The sequence below is a fragment of the Acomys russatus genome, chromosome 25, assembly GCF_903995435.1.
Source record: "Acomys russatus chromosome 25, mAcoRus1.1, whole genome shotgun sequence".
Lineage (NCBI taxonomy): Eukaryota > Metazoa > Chordata > Mammalia > Rodentia > Muridae > Acomys > Acomys russatus.
The window spans coordinates 43,080,831-43,108,088 of NC_067161.1; the positions used below are offsets into that span (position 1 = coordinate 43,080,831).

Here is a 27,258-nt window from a genome sequence, read left to right on the forward strand (position 1 = left end):
TTTTATTTTCTTGGAAAAAGAAGTCCTTTGGGGCCAGTAAAATAACTCAGCAGGTAAAGATAGTTGCCAGCAAGCTTGACGACTTGGTTAGTCCCTGGAGCCCACATGGCAAATGGAGAAAGGTGACCCCCATAAGTTTCTGTAATGCACACATCTGAGCTGCATTACAAGCACTTGCCCCTCAGAAATACATACAATAAAAAAATTTTAGAGTCCATTTTTTGTACCCTGTGTGAAATTTTCTCTTGACAGCAAGCAGAGAAGCCTTTTCATTATTTGCTGGAAGTTCTTTTATGGTACATTTTCTTTCTTCTTTTTTTTCTTTTTTTGAGGGGGAAGTGGGGGTTGAGACAGAGTTTCGCTGTGGAGCCTTGGCTGTCTTGGACTTACTTTGTACACCAGGCTAGCCGTGAACTCACAGAGATCTGCCTGCATCTGATTCCCTGAATGCTAGGATTACAGGACTGTGCCACCGTGCCTGGCTTTTCCTTTTTGAGACAATATTTTTTTCTGTGTAGCTCAGGCTGTCCTGCAATTCACTGTGTAGACCAGGCTGGCCTTGGTCTCTTGGGTGTGTGTTACCAAACCCAGCTAGAGTTCCTTTTCACTTGTTCCTCAGTCACATTTTAGAAAATTATTTTATTAGTTTTTTTAAAATACTCATTTTTTAAAAGAAGATTTTTTTAAAATTTTATCTATGACTGTTTTGCCTGCATGTAAGTGTATTGTTTTGTGTGCCTGGTATCTGGAGTGGCCAGAAGGCGCCATCACATCCCTGGGGACCAAATTTATGGCTGGTTCTGAGCTGCCAATGTGGGTACTGGGAACAAAATCTTGGTCTTTTGTAAGAGCAGCAAGTACTCTTAATCACTGTACCCTCTTTTTATTTTTTAATTATGTGTATGTATGTACATATATTAAAAACACACACACGTCTGTGTATAGGTATGTGCCTGTGAGTATAGTCCTGTCAGATCCCAGAAGAGAATGTTGGATCACTTGGAGCTGGAGTGAGCTGCCCATCTGGGAACCAAACGTTTTTGTGGTCAGAATGTGTGATGAATTCAAAATGTATTTTAAAAATAGTTTTTACAAAATACTGCTAGAGTTTTACCTCATTAATTGTACTTTGTGCCTCCCCCTTTATATGTGAGAGCAGCAACTTTCTCCTGGAATCACCTGTTACTTTGTCCTTTGATTCTTTATTTTATTTAATTAATTTATTTTATTTTATATGCATTGGTGTTTTGCCTGTATGTATGTCTGTGTGAGGGTGTCAGATCTTGGAGTTACAGACAGTTGTGAGCTGCCATATGGGAATTGAACTTGGGTCCTTTGGAAGAGCAATCAGTGTTCTTAACCACTGAGCCATCTCTCCGGCCCCGTCCTTCTACTCTTGTGGTGACTTGTCTGCTTGTTTGGTATTAGACTCAGATCTGTCTAGTCTTTTCAATTATATTGATGAACACATTTTATTTGTATGATTTTTAAAAACCATTTATAAAATACAGAAGCATTTAAGACAGCTAAGCTGGGCATGGTAGGGGCATCCAGGAGGCTAAGTGCTGGAGGATTGCAAGCTGCAGGCCTATCTCAAGCAAAAGTGGGGCAGGAGGGAGTGCACACATGGCTATTCCCAGATTTTTTCACATGGATTCTGATATCAGAACTCCACAGTCTTCATGCCTGTCCAGCATACACTCTTAGCTGCTGGGCCATCCACCCAAACCACGCCCTCCTTGATTTATGAGACAAGGCTTCATGGGTCTTCGCATGCTGACCTGTGTCTCCTGATTCTCTCATGTCCACTTCCAAATGCTGGAATTATAGGTGTGTGCTACGAAACCTGCACAGTGCTGTGCTGGGGTCAAACTCATGGCCTCATGGAAGAGATGAGCCCAGCTTTACCCTCAAAATTGTTATTGACCTTTTATGATTAAGCAAAAGCAAATTGTTTTAGATTTCTGCTTTTTAAACTTCTTTTCACTTCCATCACCTGATACTGTTCACACCACTGTGCTCACCCACCACAGCTACATTATTTTATTTGAACTCTCTCTTCAGTAATTAGTCATACTGTTACTTAGTAATAAATAGTATTTTTAAAATTTTGTATGATATTTATACATTTCCTGAAAACCTTAGAAGATGGAGAAGGAATGGTAGCTCTGTTGTTAAGTTTAATTGGACACCTTCCGGGGTGTGTGTGATAATTTACTTACCTCAAGTTAGCTAATAAGCTGAGATGGGTTACTCATGCCTGCTTTCCTTATTCTCAGAGCCTGAGGCAGGGAGTCATAGAAGTTTGAGGCCAGCCTAGGTTATAGAAAACAAAACAAAACCCCCCAAGTAACCTGTTTATAGTTCTTTCAGAACTTTGAATTGCTGTCACTCACCACAGCATTATCTGGGGCACATCTTGAGGTCTTGTACAAGCTGGCACTGGGTGGAGTTTTCTAGGTCTGTCGGCTTCTGCTCCTCTTAACTGTGGCCTCAGGTGTGTGACGTCTGCGGTCAGCACTGTCAGTGCCACATCGTCCCAGCACTTACTCTCTGACAGTTGCTTTATGTCCTTTAAATTAGGCTTGAGACTTTCCATTACATTATTCTTGGTTTCCTGACTGCATTTTTTTTTATACCCTAAAATAATTTTTATTGGTCCTAGACTTTTTGTTCTTAACCCATTCTACTTTGTGTTTATCTTAGTCATCTTTCCTGAGTACTAGTTTCCTACTTAAAATATTTAATATTGAAATTGACCTGTGGACTCTTCTACTCAAAATAGGGGTAGGATTGGGTTTTCCATGATTTTAGGCAGCCTAATTGTCATTTTTGTCATTTAATTGGTTGTCAACTCACCCAAACTGTCTTATGTAGTTAGTTAAGAGTTTATTTAAGGGGCTGAGAGATGGCTCAGCCAGGTTGAGAGTGCTGTCTGTTCTTGCAAAGATTCCTGATTCCCAGCAACCATATGGTGGCTCACAACTATCTATACTGGGATCTGATGCCCTCTTCTGGCATGCCAGTGTACATGCAGATAGAGCACTCATGTAAAATAAATAAATAAATGAATAAATGAATAAATCTATCTTTAAAAAAAGGTTTGTCTAAGCTGACGCGTTTTGGAATTGGTAGCCACAGTGATGAAGTAGATTGGCTTCTTTTTTCACCTTGTATATAACTGTTACATCCTGACGATGCTTTTCTTTCTCTTAGTGGAAGAAAAAGCCAATACCTACCTCCTCTTTGGCATGTGCTTAGACTCCTGTGCACGCTACCTGCTGTTCTCCAAGCAGCTATCACAGGCACAAAGGATGTATGAAAAAGCCCTGCAGATTTGTCAAGAAATACAAGGAGAAAGACACCCACAGGTAAAAGATGAAAACAGTTCTGAGAAATAGTGTGTGTAAGGCAGGCCTGATGGTACAGGCACTCTGCGGAAGGGTCGTTTAAGGTCGTAAGGTCAAGGCTGCCTGGCAGAGTTAGTGAGATCCTGTGTCAAAGGGAGGGAAAGAGAAGGGGCTGGGGGCTGGGGTATCGTTCAGTGGGAGAGCGCTTGCATAGTATTGCTGAGGCTCTAGATTCAGTGTCTGATAGTAGTTATGGGTGTGGCAGGGTGTGGCTGGCTAGCTGGCCTGCAGTGTGCATGTCACATCCAGGTGTGTGGAGTCCTCCTACTCCTTTTCCACCGGCTTTCACTATTCCCAACTTGCTTTAAGGAGGACTTGAGATTGCTCTCTCTCTCTTCCTCTTTCTTGTTCTGTCTGTCTCCCCCTGCCCCACTTGGGGTACACCTCCGCCTTTCCCACTCTCCCATGCTTCTACAAATAAACTTCTCCATATCATTTTTAAAAGAAAGAAGGGTTTGAGAGAGTGCTGATCAGTCGCTGGCTCTGCATAGACCCTTTTATCCAGGCCATGGTTTACACAGTGATCTTTGTACCAGACAGGCCTAACCCAGTGTCTGTGCTTTCAGGGCTTCAGAACACGCAGCCTCATGTTTCACAGTGGTCAGCAGACTCTTAAGTGAGAGTCTCCCCCCCCAACCCCCCCAGGAGCTAGGGACTAGACCCAGGGATTTTGCACTGGGAAGTGCTCTACCACTGAACCGAATTCCCCACACTACTTAGAAGCAAACATAATAATGCTGTACCCCAGAGACTTTTTCATACCAGTCAGTAAATGTTTAGTTAATGTATGAGTATCTTTGCCTCCCATCTAACAGTGGGAGGTGAGGAAGTAGAGACTTTTAAAACTCCTCCCCCCACCCCTTTTGGCAGGACTAGGGATTAAACCTGGGCTTTCATAAATTCAAGGCAAGGGTTCTACCACTGAGCTATGGCCATAGCTCTTAAAAACAACTTTTAAAACCACTGTTACAGAATTTTATATACTTTTTCAAAGCAGGCAAAACAAAGCCTTGCTAGAATACTAAACACAGAATCGAACCAGGTGTTGGTGACAGCACACGCATTTAATCCCAGCACCCAGGAGGCAGAGGCAGGCAGAATTTGAGGCCAGCCTGGTCTAAGAGCGAGTTCCAGGACAGCCAAGACACAGAGAAACCATGTCTTGAAAAGCCAAACAAAAACAAAAACGTTGACAGACTCGAGATCGTCTTTTTGGTAGGAGTGGATTGCTCTGTCTGATGCCTGCAGTCCACCAAGTAAAGCTAGACTGAATGTGGAATATTTAGACTTGATGCAGAGAGCCTGAATGGCATGCCATTGGGGAATAGTAAGGAGGAAGCCTGGAATCCGGAGAACCAGCTACCTTTCTCAGTTCTAAAGTTGTAAGGAGAACCCCTGTAGTCCAGGCGATCTGTGTCTTCCTGGGAGGCTCAGGATCACGCTAGGGGTGCTGCCGCCTGCAGTGAGGTGCTCTGTGGTGCTGGCTGCTCACTCCATAACCATGTAGAGCAGGGTACCCTGTTCATTCTGAGCCTTCATGATCACTTACAACCTTGTACAACTGACACCGTCTGCAGTGCAGTGTGATCAACAGATGCCTACAGTTTGTCCCTGTGTTTTGTAGACGTCTAGGAAAGCTGAAGATGTGTGTGTGCAGTGTAACAACTTCAGGTCACTGCTCTGTGTAGGCATGTTTGCATGTTTGTAAAGGAAACGCTATTTTTCTTTTTTCTAGACCATTGTGCTGATGAGTGACTTGGCTACTACTCTGGATGCACAGGGCCACTTTGATGATGCCTACATTTATATGCAGAGGGCAACAGATCTGGCAAGAGAGATAAATCACCCTGAGCTGCACATGGTGCTCAGCAACCTGGCTGCCATCTTGATGCACAGAGGTAGGTTGCAGTGGAAACAGGCTGTGTTCTGAGAAGGTTATCAATACTGGCCTTTGAAGTGACATGGTTTTGGGGAGGGCAAACGACAATGAGGAAACTCCTAAGTCAATGGTTCTCAACTTGGGGGTTGGGATCAAATGACCCTTTCACAGGGGTCACCTGAAACCATCAGAAATTTACAATTTATAACAGTAGCAAATTTAGTTATGAAGTAGCAATGACATGTGGAGCTATATTAGAGGGTCGCAGCATTAGGAAGGTTGAGAACCACGCCCTAAGTTAAAAGGCAGGCTAAGTAGGAGCAGAACGTGCATATGTGTTAAAGTGCTGTTTTGCTTAATTGACACAACTTCTGTCCTTTTGCGTGACTGTGTGAAGGTAGAGAATGTTGCGCAGTGGTAGGCCCTTGTCTCTCAAGTGCTTAACAGACCGTAATGCCTCAGTGTTCTGAAGCCACGGTGCAGCAGTGCATTAGGAGTCCCCTCCTGGTCCCTTCATCTGAAGGTTGCATAACCCTGGGATCATAGGTCTCTATTGCACGCATCACCATTGTGAAGTCTTTGGCCAAGGGAGAGCCGCAGCACTGAGTACCTTAGAGTTGACACCTACTCCGAGTTCAGCTTCTCTCAACCACGTTATCATGTACGCATGAAACCAGGCAGCACTAGATGGCGAGCTGTGAAGCACCCAGTACTTCAGACATGAGTCCTTACTAGTGGTTCCTCTTTAGTCACTTTGAAAACACATATTTTCTTTTCCCCTTTCTTTGGGTTATTTTAGAACGATACACACAAGCAAAGGAGATCTACCAGGAAGCACTGAAGCAAGCAGAGCTGAAAAGAGATGAGGGCTCTGTTCAGCACATCAGGGAAGAACTGGCTGAGCTGTCAAGAAAAAGTAGACTTCTGACTTAATTTTGTTAAGCTATATAAGTTCATTTTGAGAGGGGCAACCCGTGGTAACCCAAAGGAGTGACTGTTCCTTCATTGTCTGGATCCCAAACAATGGTATAAATCATTGTGGAAATTTAGCTTTCTTCAACTCAGCCTCGGGAAGGGCAAGTTGTACACACTGCCACTTTTGTTTCTACATTTATTTCACTTGGAGATGGGGTGTTCCTATGTATAGGCTGGCCCAGAAATTGCTGATACTTGAGGTTGGCCTCCAATTGGAGTCCTCCTTCCTCAGCCCCACAAGTGCCTGGCCTTACTTTTGTTTTTAAAGGTGAAGTAGTGTTCGCCGCGTAATGATGCTTTTCAGTGCAACATGTAAGGTGCAGTCCATGCCGGTCTGAGAAAACTACAGACTACAAGTGGTTAAGTTCCCTGCGGTGTGGTTGTTACACCTTCCCTAAGATTGTGGTTCATGCTTTCTCTTCTCTGTCCACTTCTGGCCAACAAGTCACTTATCTCATGGCACAGGAGGATTTTGGTGAGTTCTTATAGACTCTTTTACGGAAGCATTGTAAGATAATTCTAGTTGGCCACCATTAAGTAGCATTCACTCTCAAGAGGAAATAAGACACCTGGACTGCATACCTGCTCATGTGTTACTAAAACTGGTGGTGGCAGAAGGAGTGAAGCCCTCATCAGCGCTGTCTGAGTACTGGTCTGTCTATATAACCAGAGTCACCTTGGTGATGTGGATCCTCCTTAGCTTTGTCTTTTTACTTTGTAGTCTCTCTCTCCATGGCTGTAAAATGTGAGATCAGTTAGATTCTTTGTTTGATGACTTTTATCACGGACTGCCTCAGAGTATATAAATACAAGATACACAGATGGATACTCTCACCTGTGCATTCTGGCAAATGGCTGTTTGTCTAAAAGAAAGAGGTATTTTCTGGGTGCCACGAAGGACACTTAGTGGTGTTGGCATGGAGGTGGGTGGTGTGAGCAGGATGGCTTGGGTTCATGTGTTTGTTCTTCATAATAAACTAGAGACTGCACAATACTGTATGCATTCTAACAATCTTTGACTCATAGAAAAGTAACTGGCTGAGTTAAAGGAAAGCCTAAGGTCCAAATCCTCAGAATTAAACCAAAAATTTGTGTTATGCAGGGAGAGTTCTCACCACCTAGCCAGCTCATCTCCCATTTGTTCTCTAGCTAACCTAACCACAGGTGATCCCATTAGCCAAGAGTAACCAAATAAGATTACAGCCACCTTTTGCTTTGAGAATCTTTTTAATGTTTGATAATTCCTAAGTTACCAAAGTTAGGTTTTAGCATTTGTTGTTGTTTTGGTTTTTTGAGACAGGGTTTTTCTGTTTGGCTGTCGTGGACTTGCTTTGTAGACCAGGCTGGCCATGAACTCAGAGATCCACCTGCCTCTGCCTCCTGAGTGCTGGGATTAAAGGCGTGCGCCACCACTGCCTGAGAGATTTTGTCTGGTTTTTGAGACAGCGTTTCTCTGTCTTGCCTTGGACTCGTAGCGATCCACCTGCCTCTGCTCCCAAGTGCTGGGATTAAAGGTGTGTGCCACCATGCCCAGTTAGGGCTTTAGGACTTTTAATTCTCCATAGTGATTCAGCTCACGGTCCTGTGGCTAGGGAGACTGGGCTTTTCAGATAGACAGTCTGATGTGTGTATTCCCAGGAGCATTCATTTGTACTGTTATAAAAAAAGGCAGTGAGACAAAGGGACTGATCTCCTTTTACTAATTACAACTTTAAACAATTTACATTTAATTTTATATTAAAGTTTTCAACTACACCATGGTACTGGAGTTTTCAGGGCCTAAGTGTATGTAAGACAGAATCACAGCATATGAAAATTTAAAGTGTAGTATAAAATTTCTCACTAGATAGACTGGAAAACTGTCAGAATATTACCTCTGCTGGAAGACCTTGATTTAGTTGTATGTGATAGTGTCCCCCCCCCTCCAAAGCTACACCTTGATTTGCAGCTGACTTCAGTCTCAGTGCTTGCTTCTGTCCGTAGTATTACCGTAAGGCATCTTCCGCCTTTCCAAGTAAACTTTATGAGGGTTGATGCTGGACTTAATGTTGTATTGTGAGCATGGAGCAAGCAGTCTTCAGGCGGAGCTACAAGAGTTGGCTAATGAGCTAGGCTGATCTGTCCTTAGATGAACCCAACCCAGAACAGAGTAATAAAACAGACCCTGGGTCAGTCATCACGATCATTTTTGGGCCAGTTGACAAAACAATTTACTAAGTTCTAGACTATTACTTTAACTTTGGTGGGCAGGGCAGCACACATTTTTAGTGGTAAACTTAATCAGAACATTTAGTTTTCATTATGCTTATGACTTAACAAGTGGTAAGAATCCTGCCTCAGGGTGTAGCCTTAGCTGGCCCAGAACTCATCTTGTAATCCAGGCTAGTTGCACCCTTAGTGATTTGCCAGCCTCTGCCTCCCCAGTGCTGGGATTAAAGGTGTGTGCTACCATGCATGGCTAAAGTTTAAGATCTCAAACATCTGTCTTTGTTTACTTGCCGAGTTACATAGGCAAATACTGAGCCTGCATCTTCATCTATAAAAAATTAGAAATCAATGGGACAGATGCGGAGGGGTGCTCCGGCAGTGCTTTTAGGGACTTGAGTTCTGGAGGTTCAAGTCTCCTGAAAAGTCTCTTTTACTTTTCTAGTTCTTAGTGGCATTATCCTAAGTATCTATACTAAGTATCTATATGCAGGGGAAGGAAACCTAAACACCATGATAGAGCTGTGTGAAAACAAATCTGAGAACACAGCAAGCAATTCTTAATGAATAGAAGTGATCCTCCAGTACCATAATTAGTTTAAAGTTCAGTCTTTAAATTACTTACATCTTGAGAATCTGTGAAATGAAAACATTTGTGTTCCCTAGAAACAGAGTGGGCGCTGGTGTAGAGAAGAGAGAGTCTATACAGATTGTTATCTTTTTAACTCCGCCAATTATGTACCAGACTAAAGAAAAGCAGATATATTGTTTGAATGAAACCTGAGACACGAAGACTCGTGAGTCATAAATGATGAACTATAGCTATGGACAGGAGAGTCAAATTTATTTCAGAACAGAAGCTTTGTTGGGCTGCATCAAATGCATTAGAATACTTAGGGGCATGGTTAAATTACCAGTGTGCATAAACATTGAGGTATGCCTCAAATAAGCCTTTAAACTTTAAAACTGAACTATAACATACCCATGCATTAATTTTTTTTCAGTGCTACTAATGAAGAAAGTAAAGCCCGTACTGGAAACTCACAATATAATAGTTCTGTTGTTCCTGCCCTCTGACCTCATACAGGCTTTATGACAGGGTATGTGTTAAAAACATAAACATTTCCACAAGATTTAAACATCACTGGGAAAGCTGAATTTAGAGGAAACAAAGGTACAATGCCCATGACAGCCAGCACTGTGTAACTGGGCTGTGTGAGGTTGTTTGGAAGGCTGGGGTTAAAAAGATACACAAAGAATTTAAAAAAATCGCCCCCAATGTTGATGCGCTGATTTAAATTTAAGTACACCAGATACTACAGCAAGGGGGATACACTGCAAAAAGGTCATCTATTTACAGAAGAGTGATTTAAAGACATCATGGTTTTCTTTACAAACAGATGTAAGAACAGGAATTGTCCACTTTAAAAAAAACTCTACACTTCAACCCTCCATGGTTATAATCCATTGAATTGCCTGTATTAGAGGCAGGTTGTTTTTTTTCTGTTTTTGTTTTTTTCTCATTTGGTTTTCCAAATGAATTTCCATCATTTCTTCATCTGTAGCCCTGGCTCTCCTGAGAAGTCTCTGGGCACAAATCGTAAGAGGGCAGAATTGTGTTTATCTGCAATTAAAACCAAGGCCAGAGCTCTCTCCTGTGCACAGTTCAGTCGTCACTATCAGACAGTGTCTCATACTGCGCTGAGAGGAGCGGAGCCGGTTCCCGCTCCCAAATGCGGTTCTGTTGATGGGGAGCTGCTTGGTTGATGGCAGATGGGGCACATGCGATCGGTGTTGGTGGTGTACTGCTGAGCATCCGTATGGTCAGAGGATTGTAAGGGAACTGAGTAGAACCTGACAAAAGGAAAATGAGGTTTTCAGTGTTGTTAGCATCCAATGCAGTCTTTACAGATGGAGCAGGGCAAGAGTGTTCTACTAAAATGATCTTGTGATGCCTTGAAAACAGAATGGCACGGGAAGGCCAGTAATCAGTGTAACTCTAAAAAGGATACATAACACAATTAGCCACATCTGTGAAGTCATATTATGTGTCTCCATGGAGAATTCTCAAGTAGAGAACTACTGAATATTAAGCAGTAATTGGAGGAGCCTAGTCATACCAGCAACTTTCCAATAGATACCAGAAATTCAAACTGGTTAGTGGTGGTTCATGCCTTTAATCGCAGCACTCAGGGAGGTAGAGGCAGGTGGATCTCTGTGAGTTCAAAGATAGCCAGGGCTACACAGAGAAACCCTGTCTCAAAACAACAACAACAAAAGAAATCAGAAATATGGCTCTCAAAATGTGGCAAATATCCAAACACTTGAGCCATGTTCTATGGCCACCACGCAGTCTCATTTAAATGGGACACATTAACAGTATCACTTCCCTTTGTGACTTCTACATTAATTATCCTGTCCCCACAGTACCTTCTATCAGCTCAAACCAAAATCATAAAACATACATTTTATCAAGTCCTTCCTTCCCTAAAATCAGGTAATGGAGCCACGAGGTTAGAAAACAACCGGGCGAAGGGAAGCAGCCAGGGTGGAAGGATACGGGCACACGGACACATCTGTGTGTGGAGATGCAATGCAGTACTTCATGTTGCACGCTAAACCTACGTGCATATTTTGCTAGTACACAATCCCTTTGCATGTGGAATTACAGGATTAAAAGGCAGACAAAGCCTTGAAGTGCACAGGTATATTTATGAAATTGTTAGACATACAGGGACAGAGCTCATTCCAGAGTTGACGGTGGGAGTAAGGAAATAAAAGCATACCAGCTCTCTGAAAGTCTTAAATTCCTTTAAGGGTGGGATAGTTTTTTTTTTAAGTTACTGTTTGATTGTATTGTGTATGGTATCTGTGGACATGCTCATGCTGTGACGTGGGTAGCCTGCAATCTTTACACTTAAGCCATTTCAACATTTCACTGGCTTCCTATAGTTATACTTTTAGAAGTTTACCCCCCCCCCCCGCCTTGTTAAAACATTATCTTTCAGTTATGATTTTGATTTCTTAGTAAGTTAGCTTTTACTAAGTACAGTTTACTAGGTACAGTTCATGGAAGAGCTGGAACTGAACTTATTTGCAAATACTGGTTACCAAGCAGCATAGTACAGACAGGGATGTGTGGATCACATAAATAGAAAGCCTCTTGTGAAAAGTAGACCCAAGCAATGATATAGAAACCTACAGTTACTGCCCAAACTGTCCAGCTGAATTCACAAACAGGAAGTATAAAAGTGTGGACACAAATTCAGTCTCATTCTTATTGGTTACATGAGGCTCCTCAGTGCTCCCCACCTGTTGAAGAGGGCCTGTCTTCCCAGGCCCATCCTGGCGTCTGCCTGTGGTAATCACCTTCTGAATGGACAGAGGAGACAGAGGAAGGCCGTTCAGCTCCTAAATAGCTTTGCCCTGGAATAGGAGATTTAGACTTCCTGCTGTTTGTTTTGTTGATCAGCTTTGGTTTACATACTCCTAAAAGCGAAATTCAAGTTAAACAGTTAATTCTGATAATGAGTTCTCAGTGACAAATACAAAGCCTACCAAAATGCTGATTATATAATGCTTTAAATAAAAATAAGTGAGTGTGTGAAGAATCCAGGTCCTGGACCCAACTCAGGGTCTTTTTAAGGAGGAGGAGGAGGTTGGATCCTATAAACTTAAGAGTGTGGCGACAAAGGAAACAGGACTGGCCTTCAGAGTGTAGATAATGTTATTAACAAAGCTGCCCCCACCTCACCCCCATTTAAAAGTAGAGGACAGGCTGCAGCAGATAGGCCTTCTACTTCAGGGCCTCAGCAGACACTCTGCAAGTCTCACTGGTTCTTTTTACTTTGCTGCAAAGGCCAAAGCACTGAGATACATATAGCTGGGTTCTGGGAATTTCAAGGATTCTAAGTTTAAACAAATCTTTTTAAAAAAAAGTACAGGTGCCAAGGTGAGCAGCACTGCTGGCCCACTCCTTTGCCATTATGGGGGTCTGATCCCTTTGCATGGTGGTCTCTGTGGTTTGCAGCTACGTTGAGGTCTGGCCATTTTTATTAGAAGAGTAGATGATGTACCGAAACAAAGACAACAGCAGGGCTGGAGCGATGGTGCACTAGTTAGTAAGGACACTTGCTGCTCTTGCCCAGTGTCCATGAGTGGTGGGTCACAACCTCCTTCCGCTCAAGTGAATCCAATGTCCTTTTCTAGCACGAGTTCTCTTAACGGTCCATCAGAACTTAAAGTAGCAGCACACTAAAATAAAAACCTCACCTGAATGAGGTGATGGGTCCCCGTCATCTCTCCGTGTCTCACTGCTAGTCACAACCGAGGTGCTGACACTGCCAGGCACAACTCCTACAGTCTGGGACATGACAACACCATGATCTTCAACTTTATCATCGAAACTTCCCATGAGAGCCTTTCTGATGATGTCTTCTAGACCAAGATTACTGGCAGGATCAGCAAAAGAATGGCTTCTTGAGCTAACTGCACCTGAGGAGACAAGGCAGGGTGCTGCCGCTTGTTTCTGAGGCAGATCATGGCACAGGGAAAGGAGCACAAAGAAAACATCGTCTCTCCAGCCCAGTGAATTCATAGCACTCAAACCCAGGGATGAAACTAGGCAGTGAAATGCTGTACTGAATGTCATCCCATTTCTTTGTTTTGCTTACTTTTCAGCAAGTATTTAAGGCTCTTACCTGATGTAGTAACTGCTGGCAGATTAAAGATCTCAGTTCCCGGCTGCGCAGCTGCTGAATTCAAACAAATCTTGAGGTTAATTGAAATGAGATAATAGTGATAGTCTCAAAAAATTCTAGAATAAAATTAGCCTTTTAATTTTCTACATACATTTCATTTATTATATAAAGATGAAAAGAAAATGTCTTTCTTGAGGCAGAAAGGATATTAGAAAATAAAAATGTCAGGCCAAGTAGAAACACAGGAATCCAGGCTTCCTAGGGATAAATTAGGTGTGGACTTCAGAAACCTGAAAAATGCCAATAGTCAAGAGACTTTGAAAACTATCTCAGGACAGTATGTATGGCGTGCTGCCAGGGCTAAGTGGACATTCCTAGGTTAAAAAGATTCCTGGTAACTGTACAAGTCAGTCTGTAACTTAAATAAAAATAGATAAAATAAAAACCACCTATAAAGCATTTTGTGCCAGAAGGGGAAGGGACCTAGAGACGTTGTTTCTATCACTTATTTGCTGCTGAGAATGTGAAAAGGACAAAACAATTTTGCAAGTAGATGCCTAAACAAATGATTCCTGAGCCCTAACCACTATGGGAGGGTAGATGTCTGCCCAAGGATGAGAACTACTTATGAAGAAGACCTGCCTGGAAATTAACATTCTTGATCAGAGCAGTTTGAAACTGACAAGAGGGAGGAGGAGGGAAAACCCCAGACAGGACTGTAGAACAGGAAATACAAAAAGACAATGCAGTGGGTAAAGTCAGTCTGAAATAACACAAGAGTTTGTAGAACCTATTTAGTGAACCATTACTGACTGAACCATATTAGAGTAAAAAGCATTAAAAAATGACCCAGTGAGAGTGGGTGTGATAGCACATGTGAGCCCAGCACCTGAGAGACAGATGCAGAAGGATCTCTATGCCAGAATTAGAGACCACCTCTCAAAAAGCCACACATCCATACAAAATTCAGATGAGCTGGGTGTAGTGGCGCATGCCATTAATCCCAGCACTCGGGAGGCAGAGGCAGGCTGACTGCTGTGAGTTTGAGGCCAGCCTGGTCTACAAAGTGAGTCCAGGACAACCAAGGGTACACAGAGAAACCCTGTGTCTAAAAACAAAACAAAATTTGAATGAATATAATTTCATATAGTTCAAACAATGGTAACAACCAAACACTCAGAATGTGGCCTTTCCTTCCAAAGCTTACAGTTAGGTGTGCTGCTTTCATATGTAGACCACAATGACCTGGTAGCTTAGTAAAAATGCCATTTTCTATAGACAGGGTCTATGTGGCCCTGGCTGTCCTGGAACTCCCATTTTCTACATTCTTGGGGCCTTAAAATTTACATACTTAATAAGCCATCACATAATTATGATGCAGTTTGAGGCCTCCTTAAAGGAGATATGGCAGGGGTTTATAAATGATGGGAAAGAAAAACATCTGAAAGCTGACCTAACAGAGGAGGTCAAGAAAGGAGTGGGTTGACATTAACTAGTTATAAAGGAGTAGGAATTTCATATGGGAAGTGGAGTGGATGTTCAGTTTTATTAAAGACCCAGTAATATACTCTAGGAAAAAAATAAAAACAAAAAACTGGACTTCAAACACAAATTCAAGGGTTTTCAGTATGAAATTCAGTTTTAAATGCCGCCATATTACAAGGTGTAGGGGATAAGGTGCTGAGAGCTGTGGGGGAAAAAAAAAAAAACACCAAGGGCCGGGCTGAGCTGAGGAGAGTAGAAATAGCCCCAAAGACAGGGTCTGAGGCAAGGGTAAAGTGGCTGACTTGGTGGCTTTTGGTTTTTCAGTTCTATTTCCCGGTGAGGCTCACGCCCTAGAACTACTGGTTCTTTAATATAAATTCTTTTTTGCATATTCAGAGTTCTTACACTAAAAAAAAAAAAAAAATCCCAGGTTCTTGAGGCTAGAGAGATGGTTCAGTGATGAAGAACACCTGGGTTTGATCCCCAGCATCCCCATGACAGTTACAGCTAGCTCTAACTCCAGTGCCAGGGAGCACAATAGTCTCTTCTGGTCCAGTGGCACACGTGATACACATACAGACATGCACGCACGCACACACACAAAAACAAAAACCCCTCTCTTTAACACAGTTTTGTTAGTTTTAGCCTTAAAATGCCAACACACTTTATGCTGTGTTGGGTGTTTTGTTAGACACAGGACTTGGTTTAGTAGATGTCTGCTGAATCACCAAAGCAGTTGCTGAGGATAGTGTGAGAATAATACCAAGGGAAAAGCTATCAAAGTAGGCTTTATGAACTCAAGAATTTCCTCCCCAGGGATGGAGAGATGGCACTGTCTGCACTTCCAAAGGTCCTGAGTTCAATTCCCTGCAACCACACTCCTAACCCTCTATAATGAGATCTGGTGCCCTCTTCTGGCGTGCAGTTATACAGGCAGGCAGGCCACTATAAACATAATAAGTAAAAATGTCTTAAAAAAAAAGAATTATCTCCCCACTAGTCAGGCAAGACAACACCAGGGTAAAATGATCCCCAACAACCTGCTATCCTTCAGCCTTTTGTCTGTGTGCTTGGAAAAGTCATCTCTGAGGTAAGAGACTACTATAACAGTACCAATTTGTTGTTGCTGCTGCTGGTGGTGGTGGTGGTGGTGGTGGTAGTTTTTGAAGAACTATAAATAGATGAAACTTCTTAAGACTGGAGATCAAAGGCCAGTATTTTTTTAATGATAGAATGGATGGCTAGGTCATTCTGTAAGTCTGACAGTCCTGGTCAGCATTCTACAATTTGTGCCACTAATAGAGAATTCAGGGCACTCCTGTCTCGAGACCCCTTCAAATCTTGGGAGTCATTGCTCATTTTCCCTTAGTGAATCTATGTTTACGGCACTGAAATGAAGAGAATGGAAGAAAGACATACCAGAGACAGGTAAGTTCACAGTGACTGACGCTATGCCCACCCTCTTTCTCATTACCATTAATAGACACTAGCATTCAATGAGTACCAACAGGGAGTGAAGGTATAATTACACACCTGCCTAGCAGTTTCTTTTGACAGGGTCAGGAGGCTAGCAAAACATATAATCAGAGACAAGTCTCTCTAGATTCTCTGACAGTGGTAAATTAATAAGGCTGGCTGGTAGCAGAGGACATGCAAAGAACAGTATGGCAGCAATCTGATGAGAGCACACATATCTATCAGCACAGAGGAAATTAGGAGTCTGCCTTACGCTCATCAAGACATCAGCAATAGCCATGGAGAACTGAACAGTTAGAAGGACATCAGTGGGAGCAGAGATTCAAGTTGGAGTGCTGGGTTTGAGTTCCAGCCCTATTACTATTTGTGTATGCTTTATCAGTTATTAAACCTCTCTAAATCAATTTTCTTTCTCATTTATAAAATAAAGATAATTACATGTAGTATGGTACACAATAACAGTTACTTAATCTTTTGCAACAATTACTAATTTTTAACAGACAGGCAAATTTATCATGGTTGCATCTGTACACCACATGGCTGCACAGACCTTTGAGAGCTTGTCAGGTCCTGGTAGGTTTAGACAGCTACGACAAAGCAAGTATAAGTCGCTCTAGTAATCCCCAAAACAGATAAGGGAGAGGTGGTTTCAGAGTAGCTCACTAACACCTTGCCGTCTGTTCTTAGGGACAGTGTCATGTAACTTAGCTGTTCAGGTTGCTAAGGAGAATGATACAGGTTTAGGACAGATCGTATCATTAATTTGTATTACTTAGAAGATTCTCAAAAAAGTAAGCTTCCCAGAGAGAGACAGTATCACACGTAAGAAGATAGTGAAGAACAACCGAGGAAAACAGGATTTCGAGTCGAGACTCATGAAGAACATGCTTTTCAAATACCTGAAGCTATACCATGTGGAAATGCCTCAAGTACATAAAAATAGGGCAAATGGGCTTTAAAATGAGACAGAGATCAAGAAAAACCTACATAGAGTTAATTTAGTCACATGTAAAGAAAAATGTGCCCTGGGCCCAGCATTAGTTCCCCACGAAGATGAATGGCTTGAAAAAACACGCAAGTTGCTGGTTCCTAATAAGGAATTCTATGAATTTGCTGACACTGTATAGAATCAAGATGCTCTATAAAACCATTCAAGCTCAAGGATTATTTTTAAAAAGGCAACATTGGAGATAGCATTGTTAATGTATATTTTATTTGGGGTTCATGAAAGAAATCCCACTTACCCATATCAGAGTCACCTCCACCAGAGGAGTTCAACTTACGAAAAATTTCCTGCTTCTTTGATTTAACCATGGGTGATGTGCTTTCAAGCTTGGTGAAGAAGGAAGGCAAGTAGCTTATACTTCCTGGTGATCGAGAATCATTCCTATCAGAAACAGAATTCAGTCTGTTATAGTCATGCATTCCGAACCTTGAAGACATTCCTCTTAACAGGCACAGAGTACTTGGAAAACAATTGCCTCCCTTTCTGTGTTGGTTACAACCCTGTGAAATGATGTGACCATGAATTTGCTAGGAAATAGTCAAATGCTTTTTTAGTTCTGAAAAACTAGGATTAAAACTGGGATTAAAATGAAGATGACCAGCCGGGTATGGTGGCGCATGCCTTTAATCACAGCACTCGTGAGGCACAGGCAGGCGGATCACTGTGAGTTTGAGGCCAGCCTGGTCTACAAGTCCTTAAATAATAAAATGGCGAAGTAATAATTGGAAAGCTTAGAAACAGCTTGTCTAGTTGCCTTTTTTTTCTTTTTGCTTAACAGCACAAATTATGGTTATATAAGCTCTTTAAATAAACTAGTTGTGACTAATTCACAACACACCTACCTGAAAAACAGCAAAAGCTCATGTCTAGCCAAGCATTAGTTGGACTTCAGCAAAGAAGCTGCAGCAACTCCATAGTGGACTATTATGATCATTTTAAGACAAGCAACAGAGGAACTGAGTTTTAATGCAAAGGATCTTGTATTTCACTGGTAGCTTCCTATACTCAACATTTAACAAGCTTCCAGAGATGGTAACAGAAGATATCACTGATAACCCCATCTAGTCATATGTATTCAGTTATCATGAAAGCACAAGAACACTATCTGCAAACAAAGACAAAAAGAGGAGGACATGGTCCCTGTACATAAAGTCAATTTGGAAAAACATAAATATATGATTTTCTTCCTCATTTCATATATTATGGTGGCTACAAATATGTACAATAAGTTCTCAAAAATTCATCAGCAGCCTAGAGTTAGACCTGTTTTAGAACTTAGACTTTCCTCTCCCTACCATCAAAGCATGTATTTGCTTCTTGGGTGTTAATACCAAGAAAACAGTGCGATTTTGAAGAAAAGGAACTCAGACAACAGATAATATAACATAAGGGTGAAACAGCAGGAAATGAAGCTTTGTACACCTGGTCTTGAAGGAATGCAAGTGCCACGCTGGTGACTGTTTCACTCAGTGTGCTTTAGTCTACTTACTCTAGTGAGGTACAGAGCAGTCAGACAGGACAAATGAAAGGCAGAGTAGTGATGAACTCATTTAAATGTGATGCTTTGGCTAGTAGCATCAGCTCATGGGAAAGTGCTCCTAGGTGTTCTTCCCAGAGTCTGTCTGTCTTATCCTTATATAACAACCAAAGCAAGAAGAGGTACAGCCTGCCTCTCACAGGAAGCAGGGCACCGAGCCGTGTCCCTCCTCACCTCTGCTCAGCAGGCTCCATTCCCCTCTGTGACAGGAGCAGCATGCTGTCCTGCTTCTCATGCACAGCAGGGCCTTGGGGTGGGGAGATGGGCTCATAGGGCTCTGCTGGGATGTGACTCCTCTCTGGAGACTTTCCAGGCCTGCTGGGGTAGAAAATGAAATACTTTTCTGTCGTACTTTGGGGATACCTCTGATACAGCGTCTCTATTTACTCTTATAGCTACGTATAATGTATTTGGTATTTCCTTCCCCAATCATTCCTACCCTGTTCTTAAGAGGCTTATCTATGAACCTGGAATCTTGCATCCATCAACACCCAGGCACAAGAAAAAGCCTGATTTATCTTCCTGTCTTCTTTGGCTTAACCTTTAGTTCGCATATTTTAACTTTACATACTATACTTCAAGAAATCTGCTCCCAGCTATCAGCCATTTCCATATGGCTCATGAAGCACTGTATGCTAAAACTGCAGAACTGCCCTGGGTGTGCATCACTGGGAGGCTGCTTCCCTACCTCAGCTGCATTCCCAGAACTGTGATAGTAAAATGGATGATGTAAACATTTTAAATGATAAAATCAGGTACTTTTACAAAGAGCAGTGAGAGAAATGAACCCTCCTCAGACTCACAGATGTAGACTATTCGTGGAGACGTGTGGGCTCTTGTTCTACATGTTACACACTAGTTTTCTGCCTCATTCTTTCTTTCTTTATGTATTTATGGTGTGTGTGTGTGTTACTGTTTTTCAGGCTAATCTTCAAGAAATTCCTGGGTTCTACATGCCTTCCTGCTTCAGCCTCTGGAGGATTACAGCCAGACTTCTGCTCTTGATAACTAACTACACTTTTCTTTTTTAAAAGAGAAAAATGTAGGCCTAGTTCAGTGGTACACACTTCTAATCCGAGCACCCAGGAGGCAGAGGCACACGTGTCTCTTCTGGTTAAGAGGCCAGCCTTGTTTACAAAGTGAGTCCAGAATATTCAGAGCTATATACAAAGACCCTGTTCTCAAAAGACACCCCCCTAAAACAAACAAACACACAAAGGAGAATAAGCATGCTTTAAGATCATTAAGCCTTTTAAAATGATCATGCCTAATGTTTGCTTCAAAATAGACTAGTATGGCTTGGGGGTAGGGGTGGGAAAATAAGAATAAAACTGAAAACAGTTGGCCATTGGCTGCACTGTCAGGATTTCTACTTTGTTTTGTTTGTGGCAAAGTTTCCATTATAGCCCTGGCTATCCTGGAAATCACTATGTAGACCAGGCTGGCCTACAGCTCATGGAAATTCTCCTGCCTGTCTCCAACTGCTTGGTAGGACTCACCACACCTGGTGCTTTTCTATTTTGAGGCATGGTAGGTGATTTAGCTGTCATTGTCCTGAGTGCCTGTCACACACTGCCTGGCTCATTTTGAAGAATAATCATCTCCAGCAAATCTCTTTGGACCCCAGCATTGGTTTCCATCCTCCATGTATATTCAAAGTATTTGCCAGAATCTTTGTTTTATTGATGGTCATTCTTGGTCCCGGCATTCTTATGAATTATTTTCCTATTTAAATATAATTTTTCATCAACTGATGTTTAGGACACTACTTTGGAATAAAACCCCTGCTTCTGTTTTGAAAAAATTTAGACAGAGCATTAACAAGCCAGAAGCCTTGCCCATGTAAGGCAAATGTGCTGGAACTGCACTGCACTCACAGCCTGTTGTTCTGTTATTGCTACGGAATTTTTTGAGACAGTGTCTCCTTAGATAGCCTAGACTAGCCCCAACCCAGACTTCATATTTTCTTGCCCCTTCCTTCTGAGTAGCTGGAGATACAGGCACGTACCACCTACCCAGCCTGAGAAAGAATTGTTGAAAGGATCCTTAAACCTCTGCAAATACTACCCAACTATTTTTGAATATACATTGATACACATACATACACACACAGTGCTAAGTGTCCAGACAGTGGATATCCTGAAAATAATATCCAGAGGAAAAAGTACCCATTTCCACTATCCAGAGAAAAAGGTCAAGTGATATTTCATAGGAGAAATGAATCTTCTAACTTGTATCTTATTGCTACAAAATTTACACATGTTTGGTAAAAACAAGACAAACTATACCTTCCCCGGGCCTTATCCACAAGATTCTCTGGAGAGACTCTAGAACCTGGTCTTGGATGTAGAACACTCTGAGACTGGGATTCTGGGCTGTAGCGACTTGATGTTTTAGTTCTTACAGGCGTTGACGCCAAAGCAGATGGCGAAGTTTGGAATGGAGAAGCAGGAGGCTGTGAGGGAACTTGATTTCTAGCAAAATCCTGTGTGATAATTTGCTGTGAATGAGAAGAGGAGGAAGTGGGGAAGCTGTTAAAGATCTCCTAAGAGAGTGCTGTTAACTCAGCTTCTAATTCTTTTTTGTTTTGTTTGCTTTTCGAGACAGGGTTTCTCTGTGTAGCCCTGGTTGGCCTGGACTTGTTTTATAGACCAGGCTGGTCTTGAACTCACAGAGATCCGCCTGCCTCTGCTGGGATTACAGGCATGTGACACTGCACCCCGCCTTAAACTCAGCTTCTTTTTAAACTCAGCTTCTTTTTTGCCTTTTTTTTAAAAAAAGAAAAGATCGAGTTCCATTCTGATCACAAAACAGCTTTAAGAGTCAGCAGTCATCCTGCCTCAGACTGGGTCCTGGGATATGTGCTCCCATACCAGTTTAACCTCAATACCTTTGCTATGATTTTCTTATTTTAAAAGAAAGAAAGAAAGACCTGCTCTCTGCATGATTAAAGAATAAGAATAGAAGTAGGAACAGGCTTACACAGATGTGGTCAGCAAGTGTGATTAATCGATGGGTCCTGGGCACCTGCCCCATTCCCTCTGCCTGGGAAGATGGGGGCAGTGATGGCTGCTGTGGAGGTGGTGATTCCTGCTGGGACCGATAGTGATGCAGTGGTCCTTCATACTGTCGGGTGGACTCATCTAATGGACAGCAGGTAGATACATCATTATTCCAGGCGTACCTCGGCCCCAGACTTAGCATCAAATATTAAGCGTAACTCAGAAACAATGTTAAGAAAAAGATATGATATGCAACTCTATACATAATTTGTGAATTTATATCTTGAAACACACACACATACACATCCGTTGATTTATTCTACTAGTTTTCATGCTTCTGAGTGTAGAAATGAGCAAAGTTACCAGCCATTTTCCTGTGTTTATGTATGTATGGGCACATGCAGGCTAGAGGCTGATCTCGAGTGACTTTTCTCTATTGTTCTCTACTTTGATTTTTAATTGTCGATTAAGTTGGTGAACTTGAAGCTCATGGATTCAGCAAGACCAGTGAGCTGTAGGGATCTACCGTTCATGCTCCCTGCACCTCTTTCAGCAGGGCTGGGGTTAAAGGACTCAGTACTATGCCTGGTTTTTCATGAGGGTTCTAGGTATCCAAATTCAGGTCCTCACACTGTGCAACAGTTACTTTACCTACAGAGACACCGCCCTAGCCCCACAGCGCCTGTTTTCAATAAACTATAAACAAGAGTAATCAGTATTTTTAAAGGTTCATTTTGTTAGTACAACTCTAAATGTTTCTAAAGTAGATTACGCTGCAACAAGTTGTTCTTACCATGGCCCAGACAGGTAGTTAGAAGCAAATGTTAAATTAGCAAATACGAAACACATAAGTGGCAAAAACAAACATACTTTCTGCTTGATTTGCCTTAACCATCTCTGGCTGATAGGCCTGTGGTTTTTCCTGGGGTGGTGCAGGTGAGCTGGCAGGACTTATCACCTCAATAGCATCACTAGGTGCTTCATACCTGTGAGAAGACACTTTAAGAAAAGAATCTTATTTTAAAACAAATTCATGGAAAATTTCAAAAGTCCAACCAAGTTCTTCAAAGCTATTTGCATGTTTTAGTTTTTTGATTCTGCTAAAGAATTGTCCAATAGTGTTCCATACTAGGAATAAAGCTTAATCAAACTCAACAGACTATTAAAGATGCCTATGTGCTCATAATCTCAAAAGGTTGTAGGTTTTGAAGCATACGATGAAGCAGAATTAAGAACAGATATGTGACAAGCCTTTGGGAGCTTAAAAAGAAACCGTAGGCTAACACTCATCAAAGGCGAGGATAGATGTCAACTCTCAGTTGATTCCAGTAATTCCACTTCTGTGGGACAATCTGATCTTAGTAAAACAGGCCCTGTAGCTGCTTCACTATCCCCAAGACTGTTACTGCTTACAAAATGCTATGATGATGATGATGATGATGATAATAATAATAATAATAAATTTTCTTCAATAACTAAAGTTTATATTGTAAAAGTGAACAGGAGTGGTAGGAACTATGTGAAGAAGTAACTTCATAGAGAGGGAGGATGTCAGCCCATTCTGGAGGATGCCCACACAGACCGCTCTAAGATACAAAGCTCTCTAGAAAACTGATGGGCTCTGTAATTGCAAGTCATGGGTAGCTTTCTACAAACCTGCATGGTTCAGAGCTGACATTTGGGGTGAGTCAGTAGAACTTGCTTAAGAAACTTCCGTTAAAGGCCATCTACAGGCTGTACCAGAGCCTGTGTCAGGGCTGTGGCCTTGGCTGGGCACAGGCATAGGTGAACTACTTGGCCACTGCATTACTGCTCTTACTATTCAAATGAACATCTCTACATACTTCCCCCATCATGAAAGTCAATGCTTAGGAACAAAAATAAACCACTGGATTGTAAGTAACATTCTGACGTGAAAGGTTTGTATTCACAGCTACTCATCACTGCTTATGCACCACATTGGAGATGACAAGAACTGACTGTCAGCAAACAGTCTAATTGCAAACTATATGCATACTGCTCTTGAAGATTAGGGTGCAAGGTGAATCATGAGAGGCTCTCACAAGAGGCACACTGAAAATGACACTTGAGTAGTTGTCACTAGCCTGTGCAACATGCACAATGTGTCCAGTGACAGAAAAGATAACTGCACTCAGAAAGAACACAGGCGTCTAAGAACTTGGCTTTCTACTTTCAGACTGCTGAAAACACTCCCAAAGCAAAGTCGGCTATGTGACGGTGACTCCCCTCCAAGATGCCCTGCATGGCTGTCTTCTCCCTGAGCTAGCAGTTTCTGCATGATGAAAATCTAGAATGTAAACTTTCTTAGTTCCAGGTTAATGAAGTGTTTCCCACTTTTCTCTGGAAATTTTACCAAGAACTTGCAATTACTTAAGTAGATAGTTGGAAATAAGAGCTGCAGGCTGCCCCAGTGCTGAATTTCCTTCATGAAGATACAAGGAAATGACTATATGATTCAAACCACTTCTAGCATTTCACAACTGCGTGTTTTTCTCTAATGCTTCATATAGAATAAGATTTAAATCATATGTAAGAAAAAATTTTAATTACATTTATTAATTTATATATTTAAGGGCTGGAGAGATGGCTCAGAGGTTAAGAGCACTGGCTGCTCTTCCAAAGGTCCTGAGTTCAGCTCCCAGCAACCACATGGTGGCTCACAACCATCTATGAGATCTGGTGCCCTTTTCTGGCCTGCAGGAACACATGTAGGCAGAATACTATATAAATAGTAAATAAATCTTTTTTTTTTTTTAAATTCATACATTTACTGCTGTGTCTGGAGGCCCTGGACCCCTGCACACATGTGGTGCCATGGTCAGTTCTCCCCTTCCTCTCCTTTCTCTATGGGGGTTTAGGATCATCAGGTTTGGTGGTAAATGTCTTTACCTGCTGAGCCATCTCATCACCTGTTAAGAAATTTTAAAAAGCACCTTTGTGTAGTATTTTGACTCTTACTTGCAGGGCAAACATCACATGACTAACCAGACTGGATCAAAATTCAACTCTCTTGCCAGGCATGGTGGTGCATGCCTTTAATCCCAGCACTCGGGAGGCAGAGGCAGGCGGATCGCTTTGAGTTCGAGGCCAGCCTGGTCCACAAAGCGAGTCCAGGATGGCCAAGATAACAGAAACCCTGTCTCAAAAAACAAAAACAAAAATCAACTCTCGAGAAGGATATCAAGTGAATACCAGTCACTACTTACAAGCTCACTTTTAAGAAACTACCTTAGAAAACAGGCAGATGAGGCCTTGGGCGATCAGTGAACTAGCAAACAATTCCTGAAAGAACACACTGTGGTAGCAAAGACTTTGAAGATATTCCTGATTCTTTTTAGGCCTCAGTATCTTCAGAAGCTCTATTTCCCATCTAGCCAATTCTCACTATAATTCTGTTTTTTCCCCTAGATAATATATATTGTAATATATTGATGGGCTTATACTTAAGACATGGAGATATATAAGTCGTAAGAATATTAGAAGATACATTTTTGCACCCACAATACATCTCTCATATTACTACTGTCAAACATTAGATGGTTTCATACCAGGCCAGGCTTTACCTAAAGAACAAAGTGATCTTTACTCAGACGCCACATTGTTAAACTCAGATTGAGATACATACAGCTACTGGAAGAGTCTGAACTGTGAGAGCCACGTTCCCTCGCATCCTTGTCCGAGGCAATTTGCCGGGTGATGATCACGTCTATGAAGTTAGCTGCAGTAATGGTAGTCTTCCCTCGGGTCCTTAGCTCTTCCTCATATCTGGATTTTGGAGGAGGCCCTTTATCTTTCCCAGCCTCAGAATACACTACTGAGGCATGAGGCTGGGGCTTGCCACTTGGAAGGGCTGAAGAAGTGCACACACACTGAACAGATCTCTTCTCCACCTCCAGGTTTTTCTGCTCTAGCTGCTGCTGTTCACTAACTGCTGCTGACCTGCTTCTCAAATTTTCTTCTAACCTGGCAGCTTCATGCTTACTCTCTTTTGTTTTGGAAACATCCATCTGGGGTGCGGAAGCTGCAGCATCCACAAGAGCAGCCAGGGCATCCGCAGCAGTGTTGTAACGGGAGGCTGGCAGGCCTTGGCTTATTGAAGGGCCCCCAGCAGGTAATGGCCTGTAAATAAAATAAAATAAGGTTACTTAAGGGAAGACTATTTGGGGGAGGAGGGACAGTACACGTTGGAGAAATAAAAGAACAAGTTACATGTTAGAAAGGCTTAGCCATAGATAATCTTGACTAATATTATAGTCGGTGGTTTAAAATTCAGGATAGGTCAGAAGTAAAGGCTGAGCTGCCTTGTGGCCAAAGCTCACAATCTGAGTTCGATTCTCAGGACCCACATGGTAGAAAGAGAGAACAGACTCCCACAAATTGTCCTTATACATGTGCGTGCATGTGTGCACACACAAACACACAGTCATCAGTAAATATAATATAAGATATGTACATGCAAGATATGTACTTAATTTGGTCAAAATGTTTGAGTACAGGAGACTGACATGATTCGTAGCTGAGCAGTTGGATCCAAAGGTGTGATTACACTGGTTCCATTGGTTCCCTGGAAAACACTGGGCCTCTGTTGCAACATGGTCTCCTGAGTTCTTACTGAAGGGGAAGGGGAGCGAACATATCCATGGCTGCCAGGGCGGCCTGGCTGTTCTGATCCTGAAGAGATAAAAGAAAAAGTTGGAATGATAACCCAAATAACACAAGTAAAGATAGCAAAGTTAATGAAATTAAATTCCTAGTATCACTAAACTGAAAAATGAGAACAAGAAACTTGACATTAATACTTTCCAGAAATGGACTCTTTAAAAAGTTTCTCAATAAAGATAAAGTAAAACCTAACAAAAAAACCAAAACAAAACAAAACAAAAAAACCCCAGCTGTCACTTATGGTCATTTCCATTTTGTTAGGAGTTTTAATCTCAATTCCAGAAAAGAAAGAGAAGGACCAGCCGGGCGTGTGGCGCTCGCCTTTAGTCCCAGCATTTAGGAGGCAGAGGCAGGTGGATCGCTGTGAGTTCGAGGTCAGCCTGGACTACAAAGGGAGTCCAGGGCTGCCAAGGTTACAGAGAGACCCTGTCTCGAAAAACAAACAAACAAAAAACAAAAAAAGAGAAAGAGAGAGGACCAACAACGGAGTGCTACACATCTCAGACAGTCATCCTGCAGACTGTCCTGCAGACTAAGTTTAGTTTAGTACGGTTGCTCAAATCAAAGTAGGCACAGTATTCCATGTGTCACAGTTAAAGTAACACTGAAGCTTGGCTCCTACATTTACCCATGGTTCTCCCTGTTTTTCCCCTTTGTAGTCGTGTAATGTGCACACGCACATGCCTGTGACACTCCTCAGGTACATTCCACCCTGTGTCTGAGACCATCTCTCACTGGCTTGAAATCTGGAGACTGGGTGGGCAGGCTGCCCAGTGAGCTCCAGGGTGCCACTGTCAAACCTCTCCAGCTCTGCTACGACAAACGCACAGCCCCACACCAGGTGTTTTTGACATGGTTTAGGACACAGACTAGGGTTGCCTCGCTTGTGTGGAAGCCCTT

General features: G+C 42.2%; 2 protein-coding genes across 21 annotated transcripts in view; one reads left to right on the forward strand and one right to left on the reverse strand.

Annotated features, from left to right (window-relative positions):
* Ttc19 (tetratricopeptide repeat domain 19) overlaps positions 1-6,865 on the forward strand; it is a 28,156-nt gene extending 21,291 nt beyond the window's left edge. For both annotated transcript variants that reach the window (XM_051168403.1, XM_051168404.1), the window contains 3 exons: positions 3,217-3,371; positions 5,146-5,308; positions 6,089-6,865. In XM_051168403.1, coding sequence (XP_051024360.1) covers positions 3,217-3,371; positions 5,146-5,308; positions 6,089-6,222 — 452 coding nt within the window. In that variant the 3' untranslated portion in view covers positions 6,223-6,865. The remainder of the gene's footprint in view (positions 1-3,216; positions 3,372-5,145; positions 5,309-6,088) is intronic.
* Positions 6,866-9,294: 2,429 nt separating this feature from the next.
* Ncor1 (nuclear receptor corepressor 1) overlaps positions 9,295-27,258 on the reverse strand; it is a 137,995-nt gene continuing 120,031 nt past the window's right edge. For 14 of the 19 annotated variants that reach the window (XM_051168381.1, XM_051168392.1, XM_051168389.1 and 11 more), the window contains 11 exons: positions 26,202-26,367; positions 25,322-25,815; positions 22,546-22,674; positions 21,656-21,816; positions 20,962-21,173; positions 18,848-18,991; positions 17,375-17,517; positions 13,170-13,223; positions 12,742-12,963; positions 11,782-11,958; positions 9,295-10,323 (listed from right to left, as the gene is read on the reverse strand). In XM_051168381.1, coding sequence (XP_051024338.1) covers positions 10,136-10,323; positions 11,782-11,958; positions 12,742-12,963; positions 13,170-13,223; positions 17,375-17,517; positions 18,848-18,991; positions 20,962-21,173; positions 21,656-21,816; positions 22,546-22,674; positions 25,322-25,815; positions 26,202-26,367 — 2,090 coding nt within the window. In that variant the 3' untranslated portion in view covers positions 9,295-10,135. The remainder of the gene's footprint in view (positions 10,324-11,781; positions 11,959-12,741; positions 12,964-13,169; positions 13,224-17,374; positions 17,518-18,847; positions 18,992-20,961; positions 21,174-21,655; positions 21,817-22,545; positions 22,675-25,321; positions 25,816-26,201; positions 26,368-27,258) is intronic. The other 5 variants (XM_051168402.1, XM_051168399.1, XM_051168384.1 and 2 more) reach the window with 4 other exon arrangements.